Here is a 23,500-nt window from a genome sequence, read left to right on the forward strand (position 1 = left end):
GTTTAACTTACATATTATAAGAATAACTAGAGTTTAAGGTGCTAGCACAAATGTAACATCACAGTACCAATACCATTAATATAGATAGATAGATAGATAGATAGATAGATAGATAGATAGATAGACAGACAGACAGACAGACAGACAGACAGACAGACAGACAGACAGATGATAGATAGTTTCAAAATCAATTATGAATACAAGTATATAAATCTATGTAAGATGTATACTATTATATAAAATTATATATAATGCTAAAATGGCAACATACGAATGGTTAAGACAATACATCAAATCACTAAATTTCTAAAATCGACAAGTATTTCAAACCTAGTATTAATGGTGTGACTGTAACACTATGGTGCAGAAATTTAGGTAATACATAGAAAGAGATGACAGAGAATCTGAAGACTGAAGGGGCATTGTCTTAATCATACTGATGGCTCCAATGCCTAAGAATGTAAATTGTGGCAAATAGGTGTAATGTACTGTACAAAATAACATCAAGTAAAAATAACACCCAACTTCATCAGTAACTGTTATTGGCCATCCTTGGGTAGAGTTTACACATAATAAACAACATTTTGCTATTTTTAAAGAGATAACTTAGTTGTGTAATGTCCACCCTAACTAATCAAGTGGTAAGAAGTTTCCCAGCTTCTGTGCTATTTGAGTTTGAGTTTGATTTCCTTTGAAATGAGGCCATAAGAGACCTAGTGGTGTTTTGCAGAAGTAGTGCACATTTATCCATCTGGCTTCAAAACAAGGTCCACCTAACTCTGTATGAGCAAAATGCTTTGAATGATATTTTGTGTGAAATGTTGGATAATTTGTCTGCTTTCTTGCATGAATGTCCTATTTCTTTAACCTGTTTCAAAATATGTTTTATAATAACTGTAATATATTACAGAAGAGAACGTTCCAAGGCTTGAGATGTTGGTTTGTTAAAAGCTCTGCCATTGCCAGCAATGATATTTGACTTCTTGATTTAAAATGGCTGAAATGGAAGAAAGTCTGCTGATCAAACTGTTGTTTATTTCTGATATATTTTATAATGGAAAGTTTCCCAGGGCTTTTCAGAATCTCAGCCAACAGTATTAAAAGCTGTGTTCATGAATTGATGTTGATCCCAAATGACATTGTTTCCTTAGAAGGGGGTTGTATTTGCATTTGTAGAACAACAGTAGTTTAACAGAGGTGACTATAGATTACACAATGTAGAAATCTTGAAAATGATAAATGTAATATGGATGTTGTTGGCCAGGAACAAACACCTTGCAGTGACCCATATTGTCTCTGTTTATCAGATGGTTTCAATTACTTAGTGTTACGTAAGAGCCAAGAATAGTGTCACTCAAATATTTGCCAAATGGATGATTTGAAGATATGCCTACAACTTTTTTCTTTTACTCAGAATACAGTATTGACTTCTAAAGCACCCATTTTTCTGATGAAGCTGGGGAGGAAGAAATTAAAGCATTCCCTGCAACCAGTGCAAAGAATTGTGATTCCTTTATAGACTATTAAAAAAAAACAAAAAACAGCAGAAGAGGTCTAACTTTCTACCAAGGAGCCATCGCTTCTTCCTGGTAAGTAGGTTTTAAATTTAATATGTTTAAATTTAATGTGTGTTAATTTAGACTGTATTCAGTGAGTTTTTCTCTCCTGCTGGGAATACAATGTTTTGATGTTTCTGGGTAGGGAGTAAATCCCACTGAACAGAATAAGACATATTTCAGAGTAAGCTTGGCTAGGATTGTGCTATCTTCAGTTGCCGTGAACTGAAACAATCTCAGTCGCAATCTTAGATGTTTCTATTTAGAATCAATTCTTACTGAAGTCTGTTGGGCTTACTCCCAAATAAATATGTCAAGTATTGCAACTGAGGGATCTGAACATGCATTTGCAGCCTTCTCTCCCTGCTGTCTCTTCCACTGTCAACTTCTGAGGCCATACATCTGTATTTTTTGCTTACGTTATTTTAAAGACACTATGCTTGCTGATGTATAACTGCATTTATATACTTTTGTGTTGGCCCTTTTTGCTATTTTGATGCTACACAAAAAACCAGTTTGAAAATACTACTGTTACTTGGTAATGATATGATTGCTATTGTATGATGCTGTGGAAAAAAAGTAAAGGGATTATATACTGTAAAGGGATTATTTTTGAAAATCTAGGACATGACCTTCCTTTGTGGAAAATTCACATCATATAACTGATGAATCAGAAACAAGGGGGATTCATTCTTGGAAATCTAATTTGCCTTCATTATAAATGCACAGTGTTACTTCTGGAAAGATATAAATAACTAATAGCACTAACATTTAAAAGTGACCTGTTTTGGAATGATGCCTTTTTAAAATAGCAGAGTTGGGTCTGGTTCTCTCCCTCCCTGCTTTCAGGGTTTCAGGGTTGGGGTTCACTGATCATGCAGCTATTTACCCCTTTTAGGGCTTTCTAAGACTTGTGACTCCAGCTGAAAAGACCGTGTAATGTTACACCAAATAGAAATTACTGATAGGCCATGTTGCCAGCAATAAAATTTGAATGACAAACATTTAATGCATTTAGTTTTGCAATTTTTCTCCAGCTAATTTTCTCCTTATTTTACTGATCATTTACTGCATTTTGGCTAATATCTTCATTACTGGCAAATATGTTAAGACTTGTATTGCTATTTGTAATTTTTATTTAAAAAATTATAGTGTACCTTTTATTTGTGTGTATATACATGTGTGCTCTATTTAACTGAAAATAATAGTTTTTCTGCTTATATTTACACAAGAGGATTATTGTAAACTTGCTGAGAATGTGGTCATGAAGGCTGGTAAAAATTTGTTCTGTCGGATCTTCCTATGTGGGTGGATTGCCTAAAATTCAAGGTCACTTTTTAGATAAATACATTGTGTTTCTATATTAGACAAGGCTTCTTATTATTTCAAAATTTCATTTTAAACCTTAAGGCTGAAACTCCCTAGCTGTATGGTTCTCTGGCTACTTGGTATGTTCAATTCTGTGTGCATTTCTTATTGATATGATATGGCTATTTCTTCTTTTATAGTTTTGACATCTGAAAAGCAAACAAATCTATGTTTTTCATATATTCCCCACATTCTATGACAATAGTAGGCCAGAACTTATGCAATTCAAAGAAACAAAGGTGCTTCTTTCAGCCAGTAGAAGACATTTTACTGAAGTAGAAGTTCTGTATAGCTATGGACACATGGGCAACTGAACAGGTCGAGGAGATGGCAGTCTTCCAGATTTTCCTTTATTATGGTTTGTAGCAATTGCTCTTCTGCTTGCCATAATGGTTGAAGTAGATAACAACTGTAGTCCCAGACATGGTGGGCACAGCAGTTTGGGGAAGATAGTACTTCTCTTCTCTTCTCTTCTCTTCTCTTCTCTTCTCTTCTCTTCTCTTCTCTTCTCTTCTCTTCTCTTCTCTTCTCTTCTCTTCTCTTCTCTTCTCTTCTCTTCTCTTCTCTTCTCTTCTCTTCTCCTCTCCTCTCCTCTCCTCTCCTCTCCTCTCCTCTCCTCTCCTCTCCTCTCCTCTCCTCTCTCTTTATTTATTTATTTCAACTTAGATACCACCCAACTCCAATCATTTTATGCTCACAGCATAAAAAACAACAAAATGTAAACAAAACACCCACAACCATATCACAATTAAAAAATAGCAAATCTTGGCAACAACAAACATATCAGGCACCCAACAAGGGGCTCTAACCAGCCTAGCCCAGAGCCTGGGAAAACATCCAGATCTTGAAGGCCCACCGGAATGCCATCAGGGTGGGAGCCAGCCAGATCTGTGGGGAACCTCATTGCAGAGGGCGGGTGCTGTGACAGAGAAAGCACGCTCCCAGAGTCCTGATACGTGGCAGTCCATAATCAGAGGAACCTGGACGGTGGTGTAGAGGATAAGGAAGAAGACCTTGATGGAGATATGCAGGAACTGTTACCTAGGCAAAAGGAGCTGAAGCATTTTTTAAGTCCAGAACAATGAGATAACATTTGGAAGTGACTCAGGTAGATGCCCCTTTCTATTTCGCTGGACTAATAAGAAGGAGAAGGATGAAGTACAGCACAGTTAGACTTGCAAGATACTGTTATTATGGCCAGTTTCAATAAAAGTAGTTTTAGCCTTCCCATGGAGTTGATTTCTTGGTCTGGTCTACCTAGTGGGGGTGACACATGCCCTCCCTGTCAGATTGAAATAGTTGGTCCTATGTCAGGTAGGGCTGTGTAGATCATAACTTGCATCTTGAATTGTACCTGGAAGGAAACTGGCAACTAGTGCAGCTCCCTAAGCAGGGGTCTCACATAAGCATACCAAGACATTCCTGTCACTGCCTGCGCCACTGCATTCTGGACCAGTTGAAGCTTCCAGGAGATCTTCAAGGACAACCACATGTACAGCACATTGCAGTAGTTGAGCCGTGAGGTGACTAGGGTATGACTGACTGGCTGAAGGGCCTCTTGATCTGGGAAAAGGCACAACTGACACACCTGATAAAGGGCAACCTTTGGACTGCATATATGTACGACCTTTCTTCAGAAAAAATCAAGATGCTGTATGTATGAATTCTGGGACAGAGTCCCTTCCAGGCACTGGCAAAATTCAGGGTGGCTTAGCTTCAGCTAGATGGCTTTAGATTTCAGATGATGTAAGAAATCCAGTTGGCCCAATGTATCCCAAGAAGAAGTATGTAAATCCTGGGATTCTCCCATCCAAACTTCTTACTCCAGTTACTGCAACTCAGGGAAACCACAATTGTTGCCTTCATGACTTGCTGGTATTTTTCAAACTATCTTTAAGGAACTGCTCTTGTAAATCAGTTGATGAAATAGAGGGCAATAGCATAGTTCCAAATGTAATTCCCGGCATCCCTAAGTGGAAATGCTCCTGACAAGATAATCTCTTGGTTCACACATAATGCTTTGTTTGGTTTGGGCTTAGCAAGTTGTTTGTATTCCTTCAATACATTTGAAATGTTTGAAAGTCTCACTAAATTTGGATGCATTCAATAAACCGTAGTAAAAGAAGGCATGGCTCAGCACAATATGTTCACCTAGAGCAATAAAAGGCAGCTTTTTGTTCTTATGTAATCCAATCCGATAGGTCTATTTACGTTCTTCGGAAAGATATTGCTATGAGGTTTCTTAATATATTGCCTTGCTCATATATATTTGGATATATTTTTCTCATATACTTCCCTTTTATTCTTAATAAAGGATAATTTTTAATTTTTATCACAGGATACTGAAATATTTTTATAACATCTGAACATGTCTCTTCAAGGCTATTTTTGCTTGTCCATAATTGTTAGTGTTGTTAACTTGCCAGCACCCACCCAACCCCAGCCAAATGCCAACTTTGCACAGAAAGTGAGCCGTCCAGATTTCTGTCTGGCAGTGTAGCATTCTGTGAACTGAGAAATGCCAGTCTTCTGCTGTTTGAAGAGCTCTAACAGGAACACATTTATCTTTAAAAATTTTCCCTGGCGTTAAAAGGAGGTATGTTTGCATTGTTTTTGCTGATGCTGTATGTCTTTGCATTGAGTCATTCAGCAGGATCAAGCATCTAGCTGCAAAACCATGTGCATTTTAGAAATTGGATTATTTTTATGTATAATACCTACAGACCCATAAAGCAAATGGCCATGAACACGAGGAAAGGAATGTAGTCACATTGAAGAGATTTTCCTCCCAAGATACTTCTATCACAGATTCCTAAAGAAAGTGACAAATTATCAGAACTGTGGGAGAAGTAATCTCAACATTTGCAGAAATCACACCAGGTATATATATATTTACCCATTTATATTTTTATATGTATATTATATTTTTATATTTATATTATATTTTTAGTATTGTTTTAAATTTGGGATGTATGATGTGTTTTACATATATTTATAGTTTTAATGTTTTCTGTAAGTTGCCCAGAGTCCCCTATTGTGGGGGAGATGGGCGGGGGAGAAATCCAATAAATAATAATAAAATAATATTGCTTTGGAAATTGTGAGCTCTTTCAGGCTTTGCCTTAACTTGCTAACATATACAGTGTATTAAAAAATCGTATGTAGAATCAACATTCTGTGTCTTATGGTCCTGAGATCAAGACTACTATTTTGGTTGTTTTCAGTCTGTGTTTCTATCAATTGGTGGTGGTGGTGGTGGTAATGCACTAATGGATCTTTTTGCATTAGATCACATTTTTATGTATGCAAGTGGACTCGAATGCCTTCATTTCAGAAGCAAAATATCATATAAATTGTGCATTTACAGGAAATTTGTGAAGAATATCACTGATAGTTCAGTGTTGCATCAAAAGGAGAAAAGACATGATTATTCCTCAGGGCTGAACTTTGATGAAACCTATTAGAAATTGGGATTCTTTGCAAGTCAGCACAGGCAAGAATATAACTGGAAAAGTTATTTTGCATGTAATCTTTTGTCTTTTGTTTTTATTTTTAAAAGACAGTAGATGTGGTAGACTCTCCAAAGAGTCTGATGCATTCTTATTTAAGTAAAATCCCACTGAACTCAATTGCTGTGGACCGCACTTATATGATTTCTTTAAAAAAGCAGAATTCTGCTCAGTAAAATGCAGTGTAAATACATCTATTTCTTTAAAAGGTGTCCCTTTCTCCTAACAAACTCCTGAACATTTCAGCTTTCATCCAGTATTAACATATAATGTATTCTACAGTTCAGATTCTGTGATTTGAAAGAAAAAGTTGGTGCAGAATCCTGTTAGCATAAGCCATTGCCCACATGATCTAGATCCATTCAGTCTGGTTTCAGACCAGGATTTAGTACTGAGGCAGCTATGGTTGAGTTTGTTGATGACCTGTCAGAACGTAGGTGGTGCCTCCATCCTTGTGTTCCTTGATCTCTCAGCAGCTTTCAGTACTATTAACCATAGTATCCTTCTGAGCCGGTTCCATGGGCTGGGGATTGGGGGCACCATTTTATGGTGGTTCTGTTCATTTCTCTGGGGTCAGTTCCAGTCAGTATTGGTTGGGGGAGAGAGACCGCTCCCTAGGCCCATCCTCTGTAGGATGCCCTCTTCCCTCCTTTTCAACATCTATATGAAACCACTGGGTGAGGTCATCTACCAGTTTGGGGTTCAGTATCATCAGCACACCTATGATACCCAATTATATATTTTGACCCTGGGCCAGCCAAATGAGCATGTAGAGATTGTATCCCAACACCTGGAGACTGTGCGGGCTTCAATGGGGAGGAACTGTCTTCAACTAAGGAACTGTCTTCTACTAAGACCAAGTGGCTGTAAGTGTTTGGGCCATCCAGATCTGGGGTGCTCCTTCTTTTACCTTGGATGGGGTCATACTTCCCCATTCAAGGATGATGTGCACCTTGGGCTTTTTCCTGGACTCACAGCTCTTGCTCAGTGTGGCCAGGAAAATGCAGTGGTGTGGGCAGTGATGGGCATGCCTTGGTATGCCCACATAACACCTCTGCTTCTCGAGTTGCCAGTTTGCTTCTGGGTGCAATTCAAGGTGCTGGTTGTCACCTATAAAGTCCTATGTGGCATAGGGCCTGGTTATTTGAAGGACTTCCTGTCTCCCATAGTATCTGCCTGGCTGATTTGATCTTGCAGGGTTGGTGTACTCCAAGTCCTTTTGATTAAACAATGTCATGTATTTGGACCCTGGAAATGCGCCTTCTCTGTAGTAGCATCTGCCCTCTGGAATGAGGTTGTCCCTGAGATCCAGATGGCCCCCACTCTGCTGTTGTTCAGAAGGGCTTTGAAGACCTGGCTCTTTGGTGAGAGAGACTGAAGACACTTTGCTTCATTCCTGTCCAGCTTATCATTCTTCACATCTTAAATGTTTTGCTTTTTATTTTTGCATTTCTCTTGTTTTAGTTGCCCAAAGTCATTGGGAATCAGGCAGTGTATAAATTTGATTGATAAATAAATAAATAAGATGCTGCATATTGCAATAGCTGATATAGCCGCCCAGAGTCACCCGTTGGGGGGAGATGGGCGGCATACAATTTTAATAATATTTAATAATAAATAAATAAATATAAATATAATAATAGTAGCTGCTATAATGTGCATACAGATTATGTACCTATCATGCTATTTTCTTTCAGGATGAACAACTTTATGCAAAGCAGATAAAAAGAATAAGATAGAATGCCAAAAAATTTAAAGACCAGAGATAAGAAAAAGAAAACGAAGTATGGCTAGCTCTAATTTACACCAAAGCTATTTACTATATCTTTCCATACTTTTCTATACTTGCAAACTATTCTTGCTTTCACTATGTCCGTACACTCTTTGCCATCATCCGTTGCATTTTGTTCTTTGAACTTCTTACCTATCTCCTTTGGAGAATCTCATCAACTATATCCCAGTGTGACTTTCTCATTTTAATTCTTCCTCTCAACTCATTCACACTTTCTTCATCCATTTTCCCATCTTTAATAAAGATTTCCCATATTTGTTCTACCAAAGTATACAAATGCACCTACATTAAGCTCCAGATCCATATTCCTCTTTGCATCCAGAATGTGGTGGTGTGAGTTGTTATGGACGGTTCTTGTTCTGGCCATGTAAAGCTTCTACTTCATGAACTGTACTGGGTACCAGCAGTGTTCTGGATACAATTCAAGGTGTTGGTTTCATCTGTTAAGCTCTTCATAACTTAGGTCTTGGAGATGTACAGGACCACCTTTCTCCTGTTGTTTTTGCCCAATCATAGATCTGACAGAGTTGTAAAGTGATGTCATCTTGTGGGATGGAGCAGCTAGGCCTTCTTTGTGCAATGAGGTCTGTATGGCCCCAACCTGTTGTGGTTTTACAAATTTTTAAAAACCTGGCTTTTGGGGTTCCTTCTCTAAGGATGTTTTCTATAATGGGAAACAACAGAGATTGATTGGGAGGTATATAATCTTATTAATAAAAGTAAACAAATAAGTTTCACTTCGGTCTGGTATGTTACACAAATGTAGCCACTGTGGTTTGGAAGATATGGCATTATGCTTGAACCAGACCACTGTAGTTATTTCACAAGCTATGGTTAAGCAAAGTATGGCTTACTACAAAGTGTGTTGTCAGTCATTCTGTGACTACTTTAGTGGCTGGTGACTTTAAAAAAAAATCATGGATTTTAAACCTCTATATTGTAAACTGCCTGGTAATTATTTTGTACAGAGGTGTAATAAAGTGCATGGTACATGGTGAAAGAACTGGACAATTCTTTCTTTTGGGAGGAAAGCAGTCAACTCAATGAACTGTACTAAAACGTTATCTGGCTTCTTCAGTTTTTCTGGCTATCTAGGACCCCACTCTGCTGCTCCATTTGTGTAGGGTTGGGGGTGCTACATTGAGATGTGTGCGTGTGTGTGCATTTGTGTGTGTGTGTGTGAGAGAGAGAGAGAGAGAGATTTCACCTCCATGTGAATGTCGAGAGATGAATAATTCATTTGGCTAGGATTTTCTTGCTGTGCAAAATAAATTTCCCATGTTACTGCGGAAGTGCTTCTATTTTTCCTGCTGCTAGAGTGGAATCTGAACACAGTGAAAGCAGAAAGAGCTAGCCAGGAGAGCCATCATCTAATGAATTTTATTATATTTTATTTTAGGGGGATTTTCAGGTGCAGGGTACATTTTCCACTCAGCAAAGTTAAACTGGTAAGTGTCCCTCTTCCTCTCTCCCCATCTCCCAGTTTCTTCGCAGGCTTTTGGCTTGTTTTAATCCTTGTGTTCTCAGGCAAGCCTCTTTTTCTTTCAAATGAAGAAACTTTCACAGCTTTGGGTTATGAGAAGCACCGGATGAGATATCGCATTTGTTGGTTTTCTGTGATGTTAGACTGGGGGTTGGGGGCACAGTTTTGAGTTCTCTCTTAATTGTCCCAGAAAATAGAAAGCCAGAACAAGAGGCAAAGAACTGCTATTCTCTTTCTCTCTCTCCACCAGTCACCTGAAATAATCTGATTCATTTTACCACATCCTCATTATCTTACATTCTATGGAATCTAAATAGGTAGCATTTATCTTAACATAGGAATGAGACCAGGAGATCAGGGTTTTCTTTCTCATTCCCAGGTTATCCTCCCTTTGTTTGCTCTCACATGTACGAGCAAGTAAGCTACAGAGGAAGCAATAAAGCAGAGAGGATATAAGGGCCAGAGAAAAACAAGGAGGATTGTTAGAGAACTTAGAGCAACCTTGTCTTTCAATTTAAAAGTGGATTTAAAGTTGTAGGGGAAGTCTCTGGATGTTTTGCACACTGAAAAACATTTGGGATATGGTTTGAAAGAAAAACCATGTCATCGCCAACGTCCTTGCATTTTCTTCATTTGTAGCTGATTCCCTGCTTGAACATTCTACCGCTGGCAGAGGTATCTTTAAGAGTAACAAAACGTCTCTTCCTTGCAAGAAGCTGCAGTGATAAGGTATCCTTTGTCTGTTTACCCTTTACTACTTGTGGTGAGGCACAAAAGTCCTACTGGGGGGGGGGGACCCTAAGTTGCTTTAAGCTTTGTCTTTCACTATACATTGGCAATAATGCATTATGGGCCATCCAGTCATTGCTTTCATCTTTTGGTCACTACCTTGGAATTTATCTTCTTTTCTTCCATGTTATTCTCATGGCAGAAGTGATCTGTTTAGCCAGAAAGAACCAGAACAGAATGATTACTTTTCTTAAGTGTTGTCCTGTACCACTTCTGTCCTCTTACGTTTGGAGGAAAGGATGGTTTTGACATCTGCAATGAAGGCCTTCTTTCTGATTCCTTCCCTCTTCACCCCTTCCTCTAATCACACCAATCATTAATAGCAGGCACTCCAGGGTTGTGTATACCAGTACCCCCACCTTTTTCCCCCCCCCCTAATAGTATGAAGTGGCTATTTTGACATTTCTGCAAAGGTTTCCCATATTTCACAGCAAAAATTCAGAAACTAGAGGTACTTTTGCCATGTAGTGAAAGGAAGCCTCACAATTTGCTTCTCGGGCTGCAACTATGCACGGATTTCCTGCTTGAAGCCCAGAGCCTGGGGGTTGGCAATGCAATAATTTCTTTCTTCAGAATGAGAGGCAGCATCAGGGGGAAGTCTGCGTTTCCAATATCATGTTGAATTAGCTAATCAATATGCCATCTTTATGTTGAGAGAAGAGGTCATCATATATTAAAGAAATAGGACTTATGTGACAGTGGTGACCCTCTGCAGTGGAAAGAGAGTTCTCTATCTGAACTACAGCTCTCTAGGGATAGTCCTTTTACATTTTATTCTGCTTTAACTGATCTTTTGAATCTTGCTGTTTAAAAAAGGGAAGTTTCCTTTACATTGAACTCAACTTCTGGTGATTACACAGACATACCAGGTAGTTTCTTGCAATAATATGGAAGTATTGCCTTCTGTCTCCCCCCCCCCCCCCAAACTTCCAAGTCTCATCTAAAGTCCTGAGCTTTCCTGTATGGCTACCATTCAGGTTCCAACCAGGGCCAATCCTGCCTAGTTTTTAAAGATCAGGCAAAGTCATCTTGGTATTGCCATCTCAGCAGGCATTCTTGTTGAATTGTCGCTGCAAATAACAGCTTCCTATGATAAAAAACATAGAAACTCTGTTAGGATTCAGCAACTAAATATTAATGGCCCTACTTTAATACATTACTTTAGTTTAATTTTAAATAGGTGTCTGTGCATTAATATAGAGCATTTGCATATGTGCTCACAAGTACTGATATGGATGGATATCTTTGCAATAAAACATTTAGCAGAAAGAAATAATACAAACTTTATATTGCAGTTCCAATATCAATCAAAGTTGGAAAGGCACTATCATAGAATCAATCAATCATTGTGGGGAGATGGGCGGGGACAAGTCCAATAGATAGATAGATAGATAGATAGATAGATAGATAGATAGATAGATAGATAGATAGATAGAAGCATCCTTAATTCTGGAAATCTCCTTTTTAGTAAAGAGATTTCCGGTATTTGGAGTAAGTACTAGTTCTTCCATCTTGGCTCCTCTTAGCTTCTACCATTCTCTATTCATTTGTTAGGGAACAGGCTGGATTTCAACATCTTCTTGTCTATTCTAGATACAGCTGACTGACTAGCAAGCCTTGGACCTCTTAGTTCAAATGGGACATGGGACTTATTTGAATGTATTTAATAAATCTAGAGTCTCACCCCCCTTTTAAAATAGGCATGGGAAGAAAGCAATTAGGATTAGAACTATATAGAAGTAATATAAATGATAAATCTTTTCATCCCCCATGGTTTCAACAAAAGTTGTTTCTTTCTAGAAGTTGCTTTTTATCCCAAGCGGAAAGGATGCGTTGGCACACTTGCTGTTCAGTTTCTTCATTGGGATTGCCTTCCTGTCTGCGTTCTGCACACAGAAAGTCAGTGTATTAAGTGACTTGGAATGTGTTTGTGTGGAAGAATATTCTGTGATCCTAAGAGCCTTTATCTGCAGTCTAAGGTGGTGTGACTCAGAAGCAGGTTGTCTCACTTTCCACTTGTAACTATGCCAGTGACTATCTCTTTCGTATCCTGATACTGGCTGAATTCACATGAAACATTTTGCCATAATGATTAGTTTTGCTCCGCAAGCTTAGCCAAAACTGAACAAACCATATATGGTTTAACTGCACATTGAACTAGGCCATAGTTTAGGCTGGCTCAGAGAAACTATGCAGATGAAAGGAACAGCCCCAAGAAAAAATCCATCCATGTATGAAGGCCAATCTTCAGTAATTTGGTGGAATTTGTGAGCTTACAGAGGTGAATCTCCAGATAGTATACGTTAGACCCATGGCACAACATTGTTAGGCATTTATGTGTTTGGCTGCACCTACTTCCCTCATCTGGAAACTGAATTACTGGAGCTGTAATGTTATATGGTGTCATATTATAAATGAAGCCATGCCTAATCCAAAGTTCTTGATGGAAGCTGAGTCCATTTGGGGGCAGAGCAGTGCTAGCTTCCTGGGAGAAGCTGACTTGCTTAGCTGCCCAGAAGAAGCTAACATCAGCAATTCTGATATTCCAGACTACTGTTTCTAGAATCCTATATGCATGTGACTTTAAGGATTTATAGTCCCAAACATCTGGAGAATTCCACATTGTCTTTCTCAGAGCTTTTTACACTGAAGCTGATATCTAATAATACTTTTGCTAGCACGTTGCAAAACCCTAGAATGTGGGGAGTGGTGAAACAAACGAACAAACAAACATGGCTTCCAACAGTTACATGTCTGCATTCCCTTTCCATCTGTCTTACTGTCTCTGAATTCAAAGTTGCTTCCCAAAAGCAACCAAGAGCTTTCTCCAGGTGCCAACTTCTCCTACTCTCACATCAGTATTTGATCTCCATCCTCAATATGGTAGATTGTTGGTGATTCTCTATGCTCTAGACCACTTAAATGAGACATATGATTACAAATGACATTCCCTCAGTTTATAGGATTTCTTTTACGTGTGCAAAGTGCTTGACCTTCATTATTTTGACTATGACTCTTTTTTAGCTACTTAAAGTATTTCCTTATAGATTGACATGCAATATAATATAAAATAGTGCACAATGCTAAAAGTCACAATATAAGAATGGTTAGATTAGATTAGGTTCAGCATCATACATATACATCCATCATACTATTCTCTTTCAGGATAAGCAACTTTATGCAAAGCACAGAAAACAAGTAAGAAATAGTAAGCCAAAGACATTAAAATCTGAGATAAAAAAGAAAAGGAAATATAGCTAAATCTAATTTACACTGACATGATTCACTATATCTTTCCATACCTTTCTGTTCTTCCCAATTGTCTTTACTTTCTCCATATTCATAAAGCTATTCCTACATTGCCTTTTTATCCTTAAATGTTCACCTGTCTTTTTAAAGATTTCATGAATTTTGTGCAACCATACTTTTCTCACTCTTCTCCTTCCAATCAACGTATTTGGTTTTCTTTTATATATTTGTTCTGCAGTTCAATTCTCATTCTGTCTACATGACCAAACCACCTCAATGTACTTTTCTCATCCCGATCATTCACTTTGATATTCAATCCACATTCATTTGGTATTCATACATTCTTGACCCTATCTCATCTCATTTACCATAAACATTTTTCAGTAAACCATTCTTGGTGCACCCAATTCATTTTTAAGTTTCTCCTGACATTCCCCACTCTCACTTCCATTTAACAAAGTGAGGAGAAGCACTCCCTTATACAGTGATGCTTTTGCATTCATTCCTTGCAAAAGATCTTATACTATCCAGGACTCTGCTGTCAGCATTTGCGCCTTGTAAGTTTTCTCCATCCATTTTCCCATCTTTAATGAATGTTCTGGATACACAAATACATCTATTTTCTTGAGGGTGTCACCATTTATATTTGACTCACAATCATATGCTCAGTACTCCCTGTCAAACACGATAACTTTAGTATTTGATTCTTAAGCAGGAGAGCATCTTGCTATTTCTGAAGGTTTGCCAGTTCCCAAATCTCTTCCAACTTTTAAATACTCCTTCCATTGATTGCCAGTTGTGACTAGAATTATATATCAATACTTCAGGGATTATAGCTATAATTTGTTATAATCTATATCAGTGGAAGTGATTTCTGATGAGGGGCTCATATATCCCACTAGCAATTTTAAAAAAATAAATAAAAGAATTACAATTAGCCCAATGAATAAATACAGTCTTACTTTACCAGGAGAAGAAAGCAAAACCACAATGGGTTGTCCTCCATTAAGAGTGATTCTCAGCTTAATAGCCAAAAGAAATGAGAATCTTGAACCATTAGATGGTTTATTTACTGTGGAGTTCCTAGTACAACCAAGTCATCAAGGGTTTGCCTTTCATTTGCCCTTCTAACAGCTCCAGGAATAGAGCTTTATGCTTTCTCTGGAACAGTGTTTCTCAAATGTGTGGTCTTCAGCTCCCAGAATTCCCTAGCTAGGCTGGGGAATTCTGGGAGTTGAAGTCCACACAACTGGCTGGGGAATTCCGGGAGTTGAAGTCCACACATCTTAAAGTTGCCAAGTTTGAGAAACACTGCTCTAGAATGCGGTTCATCTGGTAGGAATATTGTTTCTGTTGACTTACTGGCTATATCCTCCCTATTACCTGTTTTGACTGCAAGTGGGTATTCATTGGTCACCACAAGATCTCAAGGATAACTGAAGACTTTTAATTCTCTTGCACTGAGCTGCTTCTCACTGCATGTGCCTTTTTCCTGAGAAGTGGATCACTTTCAAGAGATGGGCCCATTTCTCTCAAGCCTAGTCACTCCTAACTTGCATGTTGCCTGCAGTAGTTAAGAGCATGATACTCAAGGATAAAGGAGGGACAGCTCCTCAGAGGAATCTGACTGAGTGAACTTAAATTAGGGAATAGATCTTGCTTAGAAGGCCCAGGTTTTGGTTCCACCGTGATATTATGGGTCTGCCCTGAACCTGTTTTTGCTTCATCATTAGAAAATGTATCAATTTGCATTATCCAAAATTTTCCTGCACTCTAACTGCCTAGGATCATGGATTATATCTATAAGATTGTGCTTAATGGAAATCCTCTTCTCAGATATCAGATGTTTGAAAATGTGTAGGAAAACATGGGGGAAACGCTAAGAGAAAATGATATGCATGTGTATGTATGCATATTTGTGTCTGTGCACATACTTTTATATATGCATGTTTGTGACCCAAAAGCCCTGGGGTTAAATCATTGCAGATATTGACAAAATGGCAACAAGACTGAGCTCCTTGCTAAAAGTAGCAAATACACTTTTTCTTTAAAGTGACCAGTCTACTTTATTTTCACTGAAAATAAAATAACATTTATTCATTCTGACCTCAAAATAGTTTCCAACTGCAGCTGTTTAGATGACTTGCTCATTTTTACAATTTTTTTCATGACTCATATGGGTGGTACTGGTGTTTTGCGCAGAATTCATCCTCTTGGGGAGAATTACATGGATATATCTCTTGCATCCTGGACAAAATGTCACATTTTGAAATACTTCCAAAAGTTATCTTTTGGACCCACACACCCTCTCTGCTAAACAAAATTATTTTAGCTTAAAACTAACATTTGAAAGAAAAAGTTTAATCTTCTACTTGGTTAGAAGATGTGGATAATGCAAGCTCACTCTTGGTATATACTGGGGTGAACAGATGGAGGAAAGGAAGACTGGAGATGAATGGAGAAAGTTGGCATATGACGTTCTTGATTGTCTTTAAATGTGTTGAGCTAGGAGTCCCATCCGTCCCACCCAATATAGCTATGACCGTGCTGGCTTGGGATGATAACAGCTGTCGTGTAATGCATCTAGAGTACACCATGTTGGATAAGCCAGATACATAGATGATTGCGCTGGTATATAATATATACATTTTATATGAGTTCCATCTGTATAACCAAGGAGATGTTCAGAACACACTTTTCAAAAGCACAGCCAAGTTATGATCCTGGAGAGTCACGGAAATGAGACTGGGGATCATATGCAAATGATCTTAACTAAAAAGTTATCATTACACTGCTGGTGAGATTTTGCACTTCTGTGTTAAGCCAAAGACAGAATCAGCATTCTTCAAAAATCTTTGCTCATTAAGATGCTGCGTTTTCACTTACAATAAGGGCAGGAGTTGCCACTCTTTCTCTTCTAAGTGGGCAAGTGTGACTTTTCCCCCTGCTCTTGCTCACTTTCTCAGTGGTACTGATGGAGGATTTGCAGCTATTTGCAATTCAGTTGTCAGTCTTGCTTCTTCCTTGTGCTTCAGGCAAGCTCCTTTTTCCTCTATAGACCAGAAAAGTGCTACTTGTACTTCAAATGATTAAAAACTCATTTATTGTGTATCTGTCTGTGTGCCCAGGCAAACCTATTCTGGGGAAAAGGAGATGAGTGATGTTACCTACATCAACCAGCCTGTTCTGTGCATAGCTTCTACTGCAAATTTGCAAAACTTGTGAGTTTATCATTACAGGGGAAAAAAAAGTGTGTTCCATGAATCAATTTTTAGAATGGTCCTATTTCTCAAGTTAAGCTTTGTTTGCAACTGAAGTTAATGTTGGCACTGTAAAGAAACCTTCTAGTCGTACTAACAGAATGGAGTGGGGGGTTGGCAGGACCACAACAGAAAGGTTAAATTCCTCCCTGTGTGTTCCTGTGACTTGATCCTGCTCATTCTCCTTCCTCACAATGTTGTCATTGTTAATTTCAATTAATAACAGTATTAATTGTCAGACCTGTTGAGGCTGTAAATTCAGGACACAAGAACCACTTGGATTTCTAGAATGATTTTTATTGCTGGTAGGGTAATGTGACAGAATCTTGAAAGTCTTCCAAAGCAGTTTTCCAGTTCAACTTATACCTGTGTAATGAAGGCTGACTTACTCTAAGTCTCTTTCTTATGCTTCCTCCCTTCCTCTGCAATGGTCCTCCTCCTTGTTCCCAGAGTCTTCTAGATGCTCCGTCACATGGTAATGCATTCTGCCCAGAGGACACTAAAGGCAGCTACTGTTAAAAAAAAAAAAATCACCTACTGATCAACTTGTGGCATGTTTGTTAAAAAGGAGAAAGAGAAGAAAAAAGTTAAATATATTTATTCACTTAACTGGATCCTTTCTCAGCTCATTAAGTCAGGATTGAGTCAGGCAATTTAACCAGCAGCTGAGTTGAACAAGTATGTTAAAAATGTGACAGAGATGTTCCTTATATGAGGGGACCATTTAATGCAAGGCTATATTCACAATACAAACCAATGTACAGTAAGTAATATCTAAAATCTTCTCACTGTGAATAAAATGAAAGTATGTCAAGCTGGTTTTATTATTGATGTTTCTAACATAATTGGCAAAATTGCCCCATAAAGTGTTCCTCTCTGTGCAATTCAGCAAGCTGTTCTTGCACATGCTGTTCTAAGTACATCTGCATTGCATGTTTTGATTATTTAGCAATGAAGTTAATTAAACTTAATGAGGTTGAGTGGCATATGGAAATTTTCAGTAGTATGACTCTCAATGCATGACATCTCAAAAGCTGTTCTTAAACTTCACCATTGAGTTGAATAGGTTTTACTCCCAGATAGTTTTGCATAAGGTTGCAACCTAAACAAATAGAAGAGGATCCTTACAACTTAAAAACAGAAAGTAAAGTTCCACTGTATGCAAATTATCTTAGTAGCGATGGGTGCTACTGTGTTAAAGTGAGCAAAGCTGTAGTTTACTTTTAGACTATGGCTGTAGTTACTTAGATGGAAAGTGTGCCTGGTTTCTATATATGCCCTGTGACTTTAAAATTAAGGCAACTGCTTCTTCCACCCTCTAGGCTTGCAATTAAAAATATACCTTATGCCAAAATGTACATTGAATTGTTTGGGAAAAGGTGCCCATAACAGCCATACATCAAAATAAAGGTGGTTAGGAGATGAGGCACAGATTGTAGTAGGAGTAAATAAATGCCTTTGATTTTCCCTGAAAAGTCTCCAGTATAGAAAAATTGATATTTGGTTATGGCCTTTAAAAAAGGGGTTGTAAAGAGTTCACTTAAATTTTAATGACATGGCGTTCATAGAGTAGCAAACATCTGACTTTCGGGAGAGTTCTGTAGAGGGGAAGGTATTGCAGCAATTAATACACTGGAAAGAAGTGTCTCTTCTTAATTTAATTGTTATTTTATTTTTCCAGACAGTAAAGAATTTCTATTTTAAACAAGGTTGCTTTCTGACCATTTCCATTTTTTTCATGCTTTACCACTTTTGATTTCTCTTGTAGGTATTTATAGTACAGTACCCCATAGCTGTTGACTCAAATACTTTAGACAAGCAATAACCAGCCAAGCTTCCCAATTCTTGAGAGGTACTATGTTTTTTCCTTCTTGCTGCTTTTAATGCATGTTTCAATACGACTGCTTCTCCATATACAATTTTTATTTTATTTTTTTGTGCCTTCAAGTCAGTTTTTGACTCCTGGCAACTGGCTGGAGAAGTCCCTGCAGTTTTCTTGGCAAGGTTTTTCAGAAGGGGTTTGCCCTTGCCTCCTTCCCAGGGCTGAGCAAGCGCAACTGGCCCAAGGTCACCCAGCTGGCTAGGTGGGACTAGAACTCATGGTCTCCCAGGTTCTAGCCTGATGCCTTAACCACAACACCATGTATTTTACAGAAACGATGGACTTTCACATGCAGAGCTGTACTTTGCTTAATCATACTTTGTGAATCTCTCAGAATTGGCTAAATTCATGCCTCACACCAAGCCACAGATCAAGAAGTAAAAACTGCAAGCCTGCATTCACACATCATGTTAAGTCAGACCAAACAAAGCACATTATAACTGATTTAGTGTATGTGTGAATCCTGTCAACATCACAGAAAGCATTAGGGGAAAAGCACTGAAAGGAGAGGCAGGCAGTATCTGTGTCAGCTGTTCCCAGCCTGTTTTCTCCCCTTGTTTTCCAAATGTAATAGATTACAACATCCATTTATAGAAGCGTCAATGAGACTCAAGGCAAGGTGTCTCTGGAAATATATACAATGAGAATTTTTAAAAAAAGTATTCAAATCATAAGCAGAAGCCACTGGCACAAACCGATAGGCTTTTTCCTCAACTGGACTCACACTTCCAAGGTTCAAGCAATCTTCCATGTCCTTGGACAAAACACTAGTTATAAACATGAACATGAGGTGGTCCAGATGAATTGTGCCGGGCATTGTTATGTTGGGTAAAGTTGGTACATTGATATCTTGCTGTTTCCTGACACATTGCATTCTCATATCTTTTATTTAAGAGTCCATCTACCATGCGGATCAGTATTTAAAGACTGTCATGCATGGTTGAATCACTGAGCTGCATTTGTGAGCCTATAATTACCAGCAAGTTGCTTTAAAGTGTCATTGTCATACTTGTAACTACTTGCTCTATCCCTTTTCACTCAGACCCAAGTTCCCAGGAGACAGAGTGTGGTGATGTCATCAACGGACTTCCTGTACCAAGATAACTTTACTGAATACTTTGAGAATTATGAAGAAGATGAACCACCTCAGTCCTATCTCAGTTATGCACAAATTGCTTCTCTTGTGCTACAGATGGTGGCTTTTCTCTTAGGAGTACCTGGCAATGCAATAGTTATCTGGATTATGGGCTTCAGATGGAATAAGACAGTTACTTCCATCTGGTTCCTCAACTTGGCAATTGCAGACTTAATATTTGTCTTGTTCCTGCCCCTTTATATTGCATATGTCATCATGGGCTTCCACTGGCCTTTTGGGAAATGGTTGTGCAAAGCAAATTCCTTTATTGCTTTGCTCAACATGTATGCCAGTGTCTTCTTCCTGACAGCAATCAGCCTTGACCGCTATGTCCATCTGATCCAACCTGCCTTCTCCTATAAGCATCGGACCCTCAAGAATGCCTTGATCCTGATTCTACTCATTTGGATTTTGGCTACAGTTCTTGGAAGCCCAGCACTGTATTTCAGAGACACACTTACATTACCAAAAAATGTCACCATATGCTATTACAACTTTCACCCACATGACCTTGATCTTATTGTACTCAGGCATCATGCACTTACGTGGGTAAGGTTCATTTGTGGCTATCTCTTTCCTCTCTTAACTATGATTGTTTGTTACTCCCTTCTGATCAGCCAGGTTAAAAAAAGTGCAAAACTTACCTCCAGCAGGCTCTTCTGGACTATTCTTGCTGTGGTGTTGGGTTTTTTTATTTGCTGGACCCCATATCACTTATTTAGCATTCTGGAACTGTCAGCTCATCATAGTGCCTCTTTTCATGATTTGCTTCAAGATGCCATCCCTCTTTCTGTCGGCTTTGCCTTCATCAATAGTTGCCTGAACCCTATCCTTTATGTCCTTCTCAGTAAGAAGCTCTCATCCTGTTTTAGTGTGACATTCTCAGAGTTGGTCAAACATACTCTGTGGGAAGTCAGCCAATCTACAACAGTGAGTGATCATGTTCAGAATTCCATGAGTCTGCAGTTGATTGAAGCCCCAGGAGAACAGCCCCTGGAGGAAAGGTCGCGGTGACTACATCGCTCTTTGTAAGCTACATTAAATATATCCCCAGATTAAGATATGTCTTGGTACAAATATGTACATGAGCATGGTAGATGAGTTTTTTTTACAGGCTCTCTTAAGTAGCTCTACTTTTTGACAGGGCTCTCAGAGCATATACAGTATGCCTCTCTTTAACTCCTGCCTATTGTGATGTTGCAGGCACAAGAATTGCACAATGACTGCTAACCCATCATTTCAAGGTGTTTGGATGACTCTTACCAGCCAAATAGTGATGAACACTGTGTTTAATGGGACTTGGATCAATGTAAGTGTATGGCTGAAGGCCCCAACATGTTGCTTGCAGGTGTAATAACTCAATGCTTCTGCAGCCTGTCTTTCTCACTGTTCATCCTTTAGGAGTTAAGAAAGGAGCAATCTCAGACTGGAAAAGCAAAGAAATCCTTTCAGTTTCAACTCTGTGAACTTTCAAGGCTGAGATTAAAAATGTTTAGAAAGGGAAACACACACAAGAAGGAAAAAAAAGACATTTTGTAAAAACATAAGATTTTGAAGCAGATTCTGTGTCATAGTATTGCCTTATTTTCATCATTCTTCAAAGTAAAATTGGTATTGGTGGGGATCTCAGCGCCGACTATAGTCTGGTGCTATATATGTATGAGGAAGTATTATTATAATTTCTCCTAAAATGCACTATTTTACAATATTTATAGTAATACTCTCTATCATACTTCTGGCACAAATGAAAATGTACAATGTAAGCACAATTTGATCTCTTTTTGTTACTGCTATTGCTAGGATATGTACATTTACATATATTAAAGGAGCTTTATGTTATTGCTTTCAGGGAGGCACCTGAATTAGTAATCTTGCAAACAAATTATCTCAATGATTAATACAGCTTGTTAGGTTATATACCACTAGAGCTGCACATAATGTTAACATTTTGCAGGGCAGCCTATGATTAAAGTGAGATGTTTATCCGTGATGTTTGTGGGCCATTAAAAGGTTTACACTCACAGAAATCCACGGAAATATTTGTATTTTCAGAAGGAAGGTGCGTGCTAGCAACTTTTGTAATATAGCAGAAGGAAAATGGTATTTATAAATGAAGGGGGCTTTTAAAGATCAAAGAGTCATGCAATGAAGATAGTTGTAATCATAAGCAATCATAAAATGGCTTACATGCCACTACCACTCATGGCTTTCTGACCAGATTCACAGCACTGTGAAAGTTCTTCAGACTGAGTGCTGACCCCTGTTCACGGGATAATTCTTGCCTCTATTCCACATCTGCTTAATCTTCCTTTGGGGAGCATTTCCATACTAATAGTGCTCCCACCATCCAAATGTTCCAATGCAGTTCAAAGCTGTTCTGAAGTCATGGTCACAACTACAGAGTTCCAAATGCTGAGAGCCTGCGTGGAACACCGTTAGCCTCCGTCTGATCAAAGGAGAATGCAGAGAGGTCAGCCGGTGTTCTGCTACAAGCTACTCCAGAGCCCAGAGCAACAACATTCCCTCTCTCTTCCTCTCCATGAATAAAAGAAATAAATTGCTGGTGCCCTCTCTCCCAGCATGTTTTCAGTACATGCATTTGTCTGGCTACATGCATTAACAGCCAGCTGTTATAGTACAATGGTGAAAGAACAGTATTTGGCATTTGGCAACCAGATAGTTCTCTCAGTGGCTGGAATAGAGAGCAAGGAGGAGGAGAGAGGAACAGAATGCTGAAGCCCTACTGAAGGGAGTTGCCTGCAACCCAGAAGCTAGGGGTGAGGTCAGAGGTCCAGGCAATGAAAAAGTAGAGCGCCCACAAGCTCCACAGAGAGATAACATGGCACTCAATACACCAGCTTTCTCCAATAAGCTGCCACTGAGCTGTTCCTCTCCTGAACTCAGTCCTTAAAGCTATATGATGCCAAAACGAGTTCCAAAATGGGATAAAGCCTTCATGTGGAAGTGCCCTTTTTTGACCACCCTCCTTAAGGTGATTGGTAAGCTCTTTGTCACTTGGCTTTATTGCAGTAAGAATTATAGAATGGGTATTGATTACATCAGGACTTAACTGTTCAGGATTGTATCCTTTGTGCCTGGAACCATATTTCTATCCCATTTGTAGAAAACAACTTTTATGTGTGTATTTTTTCCATATTCTGTTTCATGAAGATGCATGGTAGAAAATGCTTAGAACAACATTTTCTGCAATATGTTAAGATGGATCATAGTGTTCACAAATTAAAATGACAACATAGGCAATAAATTTTAGATTAATTTGTTTTCTTTGGATGTGGTTTTATTTGCAAAACTTCCAAAATACACGTGGGCTTATTTGTAATACTAACAGAATACCACTGTTATTGCAAATAAAAAGAAATAACAAACTTGCCAGCTGATTTAAATCATCAGCTCCTTCTCTTCCCTTCTGAATAAAGAATGCTTTTTCTGCCTGTCCAATTTTATTTAAAGAATTTT

At 38.5% G+C, this 23,500-nt stretch overlaps 2 protein-coding genes across 16 annotated transcripts in view; both read left to right on the forward strand.

The window, feature by feature from the left end:
- The first annotated feature begins 1,449 nt into the window (after positions 1–1,449).
- On the forward strand, positions 1,450–23,288 carry CMKLR2 (chemerin chemokine-like receptor 2). 14 transcript variants are annotated; one of them, XM_088135624.1, is made up of 6 exons: positions 1,452–1,589; positions 9,625–9,673; positions 10,348–10,437; positions 17,632–17,769; positions 18,775–18,858; positions 19,931–23,288. In XM_088135624.1, the coding sequence occupies exon 6, from the start codon at positions 19,961–19,963 to the stop codon at positions 21,035–21,037; it is 1,077 nt and encodes a 358-aa protein (XP_087991750.1). In that variant the 5' UTR covers positions 1,452–1,589; positions 9,625–9,673; positions 10,348–10,437; positions 17,632–17,769; positions 18,775–18,858; positions 19,931–19,960; the 3' UTR covers positions 21,038–23,288. The 14 variants fall into 14 exon arrangements, with proteins under 14 accessions (XP_087991754.1, XP_087991750.1, XP_087991748.1 ...); XM_088135622.1 differs by lacking the exon at positions 17,632–17,769; XM_088135621.1 differs by lacking the exons at positions 1,452–1,589; positions 9,625–9,673 and adding an exon at positions 5,667–5,804.
- NDUFS1 (NADH:ubiquinone oxidoreductase core subunit S1) overlaps positions 1,452–23,500 on the forward strand; it is an 80,637-nt gene continuing 58,588 nt past the window's right edge. Inside the window, exon 1 of one of the 2 annotated variants that reach the window (XM_088135618.1) lies at positions 1,452–1,589. The gene's annotated coding sequence lies outside the window, so the exon portion shown is untranslated. Of the gene's footprint in view, positions 1,590–5,670; positions 5,805–23,500 lie in introns of those variants that run through there. The other variant, XM_088135617.1, reaches the window with a different exon arrangement.

Source organism: Python bivittatus, unplaced genomic scaffold, assembly GCF_059951505.1.
Source record: "Python bivittatus isolate LINGU-HERP-01145 unplaced genomic scaffold, Pbiv_v1 ctg000200_np1212, whole genome shotgun sequence".
Taxonomy (NCBI): domain Eukaryota; kingdom Metazoa; phylum Chordata; class Lepidosauria; order Squamata; family Pythonidae; genus Python; species Python bivittatus.